General features: G+C 38.5%; 2 protein-coding genes across 3 annotated transcripts in view; both read left to right on the top strand.

The window, feature by feature from the left end:
- The first annotated feature begins 5742 nt into the window (after nt 1-5742).
- Nucleotides 5743-6478, top strand: nop10 (NOP10 ribonucleoprotein homolog (yeast)). Its single transcript, XM_053479609.1, has 2 exons — nt 5743-5996; nt 6165-6478. Exons 1-2 carry the CDS (start codon nt 5943-5945, stop codon nt 6303-6305), a joined length of 195 nt encoding a protein of 64 aa, XP_053335584.1. The 5' UTR covers nt 5743-5942; the 3' UTR covers nt 6306-6478.
- Nucleotides 6479-6592: 114 nt separating this feature from the next.
- Nucleotides 6593-10322, top strand: part of LOC128508329 (solute carrier family 12 member 6-like) — a 35672-nt gene continuing 31942 nt past the window's right edge. The window contains exons 1-2 of one of the 2 annotated variants that reach the window (XM_053479608.1): nt 6593-6765; nt 9367-9658. In XM_053479608.1, the coding sequence (XP_053335583.1) occupies nt 9457-9658 (202 nt within the window). In that variant the 5' untranslated portion in view covers nt 6593-6765; nt 9367-9456. Of the gene's footprint in view, nt 6766-8889; nt 9659-10322 lie in introns of both variants that reach the window. The other variant, XM_053479607.1, reaches the window with a different exon arrangement.

Below are 10322 nucleotides of genomic sequence, written 5' to 3'. Positions count from 1 at the left end.
TTTCAAGTGTCCTCATTATCACTATCTCTTTTGTCCTCTTTTTGAGGGTCATGCCAGTAGACGCAGTGAGTCAGCTGCAAAGAATGGGCCATTGCTAGGACAACCAGGCTAAACCATGCCCCCTCCACTCACACTTGCGTGTACAGAATACGTAAATAGCCATATCTGAGGAACTATTTTCACAGCTTTGCTCAGAAAAAGTGATCTCTTTGTACCCCTGCTTCTTAATTTTTACAAGATTTTTCTGCTCTTACTAGAATGATCTGTAACGTTATATTCTTGTTTCTGTGAAGGCTGTTAATTGACTCTCTTCTTTTCATTCACATGGTCATTTGTTCCAGAATTATATATTCCACTTCACATTTCGGGCCTTGCATGTTAAATAGTTCTCCTTGGAAAAGATTACATAATTGCTTTCTTAAAGTTTAGGGGATCTCCTCAGTGTGTCATGTGAACTTAATTTTGTTCTTCACACCCTGAATTTTCTCCAATTCCCACCTGTTACTAGTGGGCTCCCACATTAAAGCCGAACAACATGACGCCAGCCGACTCTTTGCAAACTGCTTGCTCACGCACCATTAGGGGTGGTGTAACACACTTGAAGGTGCTCCTTCCGCTTGCATGAGCTCTCTTTCCACTGCCTTGTATTCTTTAGAACAGGGATCTTCAGCTCCAGTCCTGGAGGACCAGAGTGATTCTTCTGCTCAAACACAGCTGATTTAACTAATGTGTTAATTGCCAGGTTCAGTGGGTGTGTTTCGGTGTTGACACTGACCCACCAGGACAGAACCTGAAGACCTTGCAGTCATTGAATCAACCATGAACTCCTTTGGATAGCAGAGTATTCTAAAGGCAAATGGAAAGCCATCTGTCTGACGGCTAAATGTTGGTCCAAATTGGGTCTTCCAACCCGACAATGATCTGAAGCACATCACTAAATCTATATTGGAATGGCTGAGGAATAAAAGAATCAAGGTTTTGGAATGATCTAGTCAGACCTATATCCAATTTAAACGCTGTGGCAGGACCTTACGAGGGCTTGCATATGCGAATTCCCAAAAACCTCAATGAAAGAAGCAAGTGCCAAAAACTTGGGTACAAAGCTAATTGAGCTTTTATTAGTTCTCCTTCTTCCACTTTACAGCAATCTTGTAACCTTCTTTGATGTTTGACTCCAGATCCTTCATGATCCCACTTTATTGCCTTTTCAAGCAGGTTCCATACACTACTATATTACAGTATATATAACAGTATATTATATTGCATACACTGCACATTCCATATACAGTACTTACATACATACAGTATATATTAAGTAGAATATATTGAAAATATGTATTCTATATTATTATATGTTAATAATATATTTTATATTATATATTTTTATTTTATACTTTGTTTTATTGTAACAAATCACTCCATATTGTAGACTCTATTTTATATTCTTTTCTACTGGTCACAGACAGTCGTGTAAGTATTTCAACATATCATATTGTGTATATTTGTGTATGTAACAAATAAGAATTAGAATTTTTACTACTACAGTATTCACTGCCTAATCATTTTCTATATTAGGACTCAACTAGAACATTTCTTCCAGAAGGAAAATAAATAATGTTCAATGTTCATATCATGTGTTTATGTAATTCATTTACTGTGTTTTTAAAGCTAGTATTTACTAATGTTTATTTCCTTATTTTTATCTTGCATTCGGACTTACCCTAATTCTTCACTGGTTTGAAATGAAAATTCATTTATCATCGCTGGCTCTTGCTGTGTCCTGGTGCCTTCCAGCTACTTCTTTTCAAATTCCATGAACCTAAACAAACAGTCATATCATATGATATAGATGTTGTGGAAACAAGCTGGTTTCCAGGCATAGATTGTATAATAATTTAATAAAAATGAAAAACTCTTAAAATGATCTCATTGCTTAGTTCTTAATTCTTGAGGAAACTATTTGGAATATCAACTGGTTTTAAGTCCTCTCATCACAAAAGCATTTTCTTGCTCAGTTAATGGAGAATGATATTCAAAACAACAAATTTCTCTGGAAACTTAGTCTAAACATAGTCTATATTCAAACATTTACTTGCTTCAGGGCTAATGATGTACATCTGCCCTTAGTAAAAAAAGCAGTAAAATATGATGGAGCTTGCTGTTATGAGACATAATTCCACAATGTTCCACCTTAACGTAGATAAGCATGCTTCATATTCTGAGGTCTTTCTCCTTTTGTAGCAGCAATTTGCAAACGATTTTAAATTTATTGATAAACTGAACTTTTTAATACTTTAAGAGTAACCTTTTTAAAACTAATCCATTTGTTAGTTACGTTTATTGTTATAGAATGGCTAGACGTGATGTTACTGGCTGTAACATCAAGGTGTCAGATAGGAACAGACTGGACAAGGCAATTAAAAAAGCTGGATGTCAGAGAGCTATAACATGACCACCTGCCTAACATTAAATAGGTCCCGCTTTTGCAACTAAAACAGTCCTACACATTTCAGGTGTTCCCACACCTTTCTATAAAAACCAGCATTAACTTTTTAACAATTTAATCTGGAGTCGTCCTTCCTTTGGATCAGACCGCACAGCCCAGCCTTCACTCCTCCCATGCATCAGTGAGCCTTGACCACTCAAAACCCTGTTGCGGGTCACTGCTTTTCCTTCCTTGCACCACTTTTGGCAGTTTGGGAGTTGCTCTGACTCAGTCCTATAGCCATTACAATTTGGTCCTTGTCAAAGTCACTTAAATCCTTATGCATGTCTATTTTTTCTGCTTCCAACACATAAACCTCAGGAAAAACCCTCGCTGATTAATATATCCCACCCACTTCTAGGTGCAAATATAGCATAAGTATTGTAACTGTTTATGTATTATATATTTATTATTAGGCTTTGTTATGTGTAAAGAGTTATTAATATACAGATTATGTATTAGAACAAGCGCATCAGTGTATGTCGTTGGTCGTTTATTTGGACATTGGTGAGTTTGATCATTAAATAAAGTATGTTAATACCTTTAGATCAGGACTTCTTACCGTACAGTACTCATGCCACAGCATGATCTGTTTACACAAATTTGTTGGGATTCGTAATGCATATTTGGTTTAAATTGCATAGTATTGGCGGGCTAAATGTGTGACAATGAAGGGGTGGAATTCATGTTCAAATGAAATACTGATGCTGGTTGAATAAATTAGTGATGGGATGTTTGAAGCATTTTCAAAATCAAAATGAATGAGTCAATTTGTTCATTTAGTTTTTTTTAACAGAAATAAATTAAAATGTTACATTTTTAATAAAAAAGACCCTCTAAAACATCTACATGCTTAAATTTTGCCTATAATTCCAGTAATAAAATGCAGCTAATGACATAATATAATAAACAGAATGAGTAGCTATTCCGGTTTTCCTCCCACAGCCCAAACACCTGCAGATTAGGCTAATTGGCGTTTCCCAAATTGCTCATAGTGTGTGAGTGAGTGTATGTGTGTGTGCCCTGCGATGGATTGGCACCCTGTCCAGGGTGTACCCCGCTTCTTGCCCTAAGTAACCTGGCATAGGCTCCAGGCCCCCCACGAAAAAATGTTACGGTGGTTTACATTGGTGGTTTAGATAGCTGTAATAAAGGCAAATAAAATGGTTGTAAGAATGATATATAAAGCAGGATGTCCAAGGTTAACACAGTGTAAAAACCCCTAAGTGAGGTAAGTTTCTGTTCTTTTATAAGGGCTCTCTGGCCAATAACCTGCACAAGAGTTTAAACTGATATTGAGTTTGGCTCTATTTCATGGATTTGAAAAAATACATCTAAAATTTTGCAATACATTTGTTTCTTGTGTCACTTCAGAGCTGAGGCATGTAATATTTTTCAGTTGGGCTAGATCATTTATCTTTAGTCCATCATCCGAGGTTGAGCAGGATATTCACAAGTAGGATGTGGTGTTTCAAATGTACTGAATTATTTTTAACCACATGTACTGGTGCTGCATAGCTCACAAGCAGCTGATCTGAGATCAGTAAGTTCTTTAGCATATCATGGGTAAAAAAAAGTGTGAAGCATAAGCGACATCAGGTGTATGTAGTGACGTTAGATCACTTTCTTTTATGCTGTGAAGGAAGTATTGATGTACAGTAGCTTCAAAATGCATGGTCTCCTTATGACCATGAACGCTCAATTGAAATTACATGTTCTAGTTTTACTTCACATGATGCTGCTAATATGAGATGGGGAGCAGGCTTTCCTGTAATCTTTTCAGGGTCAAAAATATTCAGACGAAGATGTCACAGAAACTTCGGGAGCAGATACAGTTAACTTATCAATTGTCTTCGATGATTTTTGTTTTAGACTGAAGACAGATTCAGATTTGAGATTAAAACAAGAAAGACAAATGTATGCTCCTGGGTTTTGCATGGAGATAACAGCTGTTTTACTTACTGGAAACATCAAAAAAAAAAAAAAAAGACATAGGAAAAGGTGCATTTGAAAACATTTCTACATAAAAGAAACCTCTTTAAAAAGTAATAAAATAAACATAGTAAGTATTTGGTGTAAAAAAGCTCATCAGTAGTGTTAAATTGTGCTGTTCTATCAAGCAGTTGTAAGGTTTTACTGAGCGTGCTGGAGAAAATGCCAGAGTTCTCCTGGTAACTTTTGTCACATTTGCTTTTTTCTTTTTCATGCAAAACCCAGGAACTTACATTAGTTATTTTTATTATATTTTAATATCAAATCAATCCACAGTTCATGAATGGAATCGCGGAGACCCGACTTTTCAACTAGCAAGCACATAAGAGAAATGAGATTAGGTAGGGCCAGAGGGTGACGGTTGTACAGATGCCAACTTCCAGCAAACATGAAGAAGACAAGAACTTGGAAAGGATAAATACACTGTGAAACGTATTTTAGAAAATGGAGAAAAAGGACAAGAAAAAAAGTATTTAATGGGTTTCTTAAGGACAACCCATTAAATACTTAATGGGTTGAAAAAAGGATACTGAGACAAGAAAAGAGGATTAAAATGGAAAACAAGATGATGGAGATCAAGACCTAAAGGTGGCAGTAAGGCGACATAAGGAATGCCAACTGCTGGTAAACAGGAAGGAAAAATATGAGCTGGACCAAGCACCTGCACCATCGCCATCGTTGACTAGCGCAAACACCGTCCAGGTGCAACATACAACCTTTGTGCCTTTGAGCAAAAGACCTCTAAAAAGTTCTAGATGCTGATGTCACTCTATGTGATGTCACATAATATGATGTCACCCAGGAAGTTTTGGCAATCGGCATTGCTAAACCGTTTGAGTAATCAAAAGTCCCTTTGCGATTTTCCATTACCAATGTTTTGAGATCATATGAGCTGAGTTATTATTATTATTATTATTATTATTATTATTATTATTGTGGATTAATCAGACTCATTTAACCAGCAGTGAACAGCTTTTCAAAATACAAAAAAAATAAATTAAAGTCATAAATAAAGTCATAAAGTCATAAAAGGCAAACATTAATCTTTGAAAATATGATTTTATTAGATATTTTTTCAAAAGGAAACAATAACACATATAGTGATAAACTGCAATAGATATTACAAGAAAAGATAAAATCTCGGAGAAACCATGCAAGAGGCCTGGACTAGAAATGAGCAGAAAACGACAGAGAAAATATATAGCACGTTTCACACTCCAGTCCAGCAGGTGGCGATAACGCACCTAGAAGTTGCCTACCAGTTGCAAAGGAGGGGGAGCGGGGAAACTCAGTTTCCCAGCATGCGCGAGGGAAGACGTTCCCGGATATCCGGTGGCTGAAATCGTGGAGGATAGCGCGTGTTCACAAACTCGCGTGTGAAAACTGTCGTGAATAGAAAACTATAAAGCGAATATACAACAAAACAATATATAACTGGAGGAAGTCTGGTAAATAATCCGCAGCCATGTTTCTGCAGTTTTACCTTAACGAGAACGGAGAGCGAGTTTACACACTGAAGGTGAGACGTTTTGTTTAGCAGCAGTGACTGTTGATACAAATGATGTATATTCGTGAAAACGTCTAGGATTATAGATGCCACAGAAATTAGTGCAACACTGTCCACACGCACACGTAGTCTTTTCCAAGTATTAAGTGTTAATAAATAAAAAATGTTATATTTGAACAGAAAGTGGATCCAGAGGGACGGCCGACCAGTTCTGCCCATCCGGCTCGCTTCTCTCCTGACGACAAGTTTTCCAGACACCGAGTGACCGTGAAGAAACGCTTTGGCCTCCTGCTCACCCAGCAGCCACGACCTGTCCTGTGAAATGCACAGAAACGAACATTAATTAAGAAAAAAGTGTGTATGTGTGTGAGGTGCACGTGATGGTGGCACAGATCTTCAACATTAACACAATTAGCTGTTTTTTTTTATATATATAAATATTCTTTTTTGTGACGAAATGCCTGATGTTGAATAAAAGGATCGATTTGTAGGAACGTTTGTGTGTTTCCTTGTGCGATATGGTTGTTTATTAAACGCCTCCGTTATCCATGGTGCACTGCGGCAGCGTAAGCACCAAAAAGGGAGAGACGACAAAAGGAGGAGGAGGAAAGCCCGAACGTGCTCGCGCGCGCCGGAGTTTATGCTGTCAGACGTCGCTGGTTTGACTTGACACCGAGGGATAACTAGCGCGCGCGAGTGCTTTCGTGTTCACTTTATTGTTCTAGCCTGTAAATTTTATGACGCGGAACACACGGAATTCCCTGCTCGCCAGGTGACAAAGGTAGCTCGATTTCTCTTTTGTGTGTGTGACTATGGACGTGTCATGATGTGTTTTTCGCTAATGTCGAACAATCAGTGCATAGTTTAAAATGAAAACGCGCAATGAAGGTGAAGTGTGTGTGTGTGTGAGAGAGAGATGGGGGTTCTTCTGACACTCACCTGCTGTTTGTAGACTTGTTGGGTTTGCGGTGTTTTATTATTATTCATGATATTAGCTAGCTTACGAGCTAAGCCGCGACTGCACGTTATATGTATGATGTAATAGCAGCGTTAAAAGCGTTTGAAATCATTTACCTGCTAACGATAATGTTTCGCGCGCCATCTTCCACTCACATTTTAGTACTCCCGCGTGCGGTTTTCCTCTAGATTGAAAAACCGGCCTGATCTGGAATGATAATTGGCTTAATGGATGCTAGCTACACGGCTAGTCAGTCTCTTTCTCCTTTATCTGACGTTAAAAGCGTTCGGTGTTCACTTAGGTTTACACACAGTTCTCTTCAGGGCTTCATATCACACTTACAACGGTGTGATATCCTCCCTTAAACATATGTTTCGTTTCAGTTTCATCACCTGCGTCACAACTCCATATGGTCTGAAAACAAAATCTAAAAAAAAAAATTAATAAATTGAAACCTACAGCGTTGTGCCTGTGTCCTCAGTTTCAGCCAGTTGAAACTGCTTCTGTGTAATAACTACATCATACAAAACACCACGCTTTGATTTATATCAGAACAAGTTTACTACCTCAGAGACTTACATTATGACCACCTGCCAAATATTGAGTAGCCCCTTCTTGCCACCAAAACAGTGATGCACCTGTTTTCTGACACCTTCCTATTGCACTTCCTTGCACCACCTTCGGACCACTGCAGAGCGGGATCATGCCAACAAGAACTGCAGTTTTGGAATTCCTCTGATCCGGACATCAACCCATCACAATTCGGACCTTGTCAAAATCATTCAAATCTTTAGTGCTTGCCCTTTTTTTCCGGCTTCCACCACATTGACTTCAGGGATAAAACATTGACTTGCTGCCTAATACATCTTGCCCACTTCCAGCTGCGAAATATTGTGTCCGTGTAGCTACTGACAGAGTGTGACCGCTAGACGACTGGGTCAGAGCAACTCCAAAACTGCAGCTCTTGTGAGATATTTTGGTCCGCAGTGGTCAGGACATACCAAAAGTGGTCCAAGGAAGGAAAACCGATAAAAAGGATGACAGGGTCATGGACGGCCAAGCCTTATTGATGCGCATGGGGAGTGTAGTCTGATCCAGGAGAAGAGCTGCTGTAGCTCAAATCGCCAAAGAGGTTAATGCTGGTTTTCTTAGAAAGGTGTCACACCTGTTTTGGTGGCAAAAGGGGGACCTTCTTAATAAGCAGGCAGTCATAATGATATGGCTGATCTGTGTACAGTCAACCCCTGCAAAGTCGTGGTTCAGAGTTTGTGCCTTAGATGATCGTGGATTTGACCTTATAACCGAAATAATAATTGTTCGCAGAAACCCCTGCAAGTTCACTGAAACTGCACTTGGCAGTATATAATTTTACTAACTATTAAGAACAATATAACAAAATAATTCTGTAACACAAATATTAATGTCAATTAAATTTCCATATAAAATATAATAATGTGTAATTTTTTTTACTGTAGAGAGAACACAAAGCAACCATAAAGGAAAACGGATTGTAAATTATTACTGTATTTACCCTACAATACCCAAAGAAAATGCGCTTGTATATATTACAGTGCATATAGGGGTAACATCGGTATTTTACATTCTAGCACTGCAGGAGACACAGCAGTACTGTACAGTATACAGGTTTAACTTTACATTCTTTTTTTTCTATGTAAGCTGAGTTTGAAATGGAAGTAAAGTGTTTTGGGAGCATATTTAGGGTTAAACTATAAAAATAGGCTTTTTTTTTTGACCATATCTAAAATTCGCAGTTTTTTACAATTCACGGTTACTCTGGGAGCCTAACTCCCCACGAATTTCCGGGGTCGACTGTATACCCTCATTATATGTTTCTGACCAACAATGAATGGTTATTTTGTCTTTACTAACAGTGTCCCACTTTTCTTGTATTTCCTCTCTCCTTTTTTTCTTTTCCTTCTACACAAGCCCTTTCACATCAGTATACCTCAGATATAAGTAGTTCTGACCAGTTTAGCTAGCAAGATTCTATAGGTGCTCCATCAGAAGAAGAAGAAGATTAACTGGCAGGACCACACCATATTTCAATAAACAAATAAATCCAAAACCGTAACGTTTATTCCATTTCCTGATTTTCCAATTAAAGCCAATTTTGAAGCACACACTGTCCATTAAAAAATCTTACATTCACTCTTTCCTAACAGCTTTCCTACCTCTCGAAAACATTCTTAACTTAGAATCCATTTTTAATACCAAGGTACACATAATCTCTCTTACGCTGCAGCCTTTAGAGTTTAGACCTAGTACACTGTACCCTTCTGGGCTACCCTTCACTTGTAAACTCATAGTCCTTAGCTCATCCATAGCGTTCAGAGTAGTCTATATATCAAATTAAATCTGAGGAAAAACAAAAAATCTTTTTATCCATACACTCCCCGAACCCAGGTTCAATGGCGACGTGTCACATAGTCTCGACTCTCACTCTCCCTATTAGCTGAGATTCGTCATCAACCGATTTCCATCAAAAGCGTCACCATGGCGGATTCCCAGCAGCCCCGCGAGCCAATGGCGTCCTCGGTGCGCTTCACCGTAACGCCGACCAAAGCCGAGGACGTCCCAGGCCTGTCGGACGCATCGCCAGACACTGGCTCACGCAACAGCGGGCGAGTGCGCTTCGGCTCACGAGAGAGCGTCAGCAACAGCGAGGACACGCCGGACCGAAGTCACCATGAACACGGTAAGATATAAATTGTCAGCTTTGAAATTTTACTTTTGTAGGACAACTTTCACACACATACACACTAACGGATTGGGAATGACTGGCTCACGGATTACATAAATTGTCAGAATTACAATTACATTACAGAATATTATTACATTTTAGAAAATGAAAGTAAAATTTTGAAAGTATTTAAATGGCGGACCTAACGCGTTAGATTACTCGTTACATTAAAAAAGTAATCCAAATACTCTAATTACACCCAACACTAATGGGGAAACACCCTAATTGGATGCCAGCTCAGCACGGAAACACAGATACACTCTCACACCCAGTTGTATACTTTTGGGAAATTGAATATACCAGTAAGCCTGCAATACAGACTGAAGGCAAGATTTTAACCCCCAACCATAGAGGTGCGAATCGAAGATGAAAAAGTGAAAAAGTGAAAAATATATATATATATTTTTTTGCTTTATTTGGCTTAATGGCAGTCAGACAAGAAACTTGGAACCAAAAGTGCATTATGTTTATGCAACTAACTACGGAGTTTGTAAAAACAATCAAAGAGTGAACAGTAAACAAAAATAGACGAAAACAGCAAAACATCCAGTTTCCCAGTGATTTTGAGTTTCATGGATGCCATAGCCATTGTTACGGTAATTCTGCTGGTTGGGTGAGA

The sequence above is a fragment of the Clarias gariepinus genome, chromosome 20 (assembly GCF_024256425.1).
Source record: "Clarias gariepinus isolate MV-2021 ecotype Netherlands chromosome 20, CGAR_prim_01v2, whole genome shotgun sequence".
Lineage (NCBI taxonomy): Eukaryota > Metazoa > Chordata > Actinopteri > Siluriformes > Clariidae > Clarias > Clarias gariepinus.
This window is presented reverse-complemented; position numbering and strand designations above follow the sequence as displayed.

What these genes read in the sequence shown, in the direction of transcription:
- nop10 (XM_053479609.1), top strand. Translation starts at nt 5,943, where the DNA reads ATGTTTCTGCAGTTTTACCTTAACGAGAACGGAGAGCGAGTTTACACA. An exon ending in AGCGAGTTTACACACTGAAG is followed by an intron (nt 5,997 to 6,164) that starts GTGAGACGTTTT and finishes ATATTTGAACAG; the next exon opens with AAAGTGGATCCAGAGGGACG.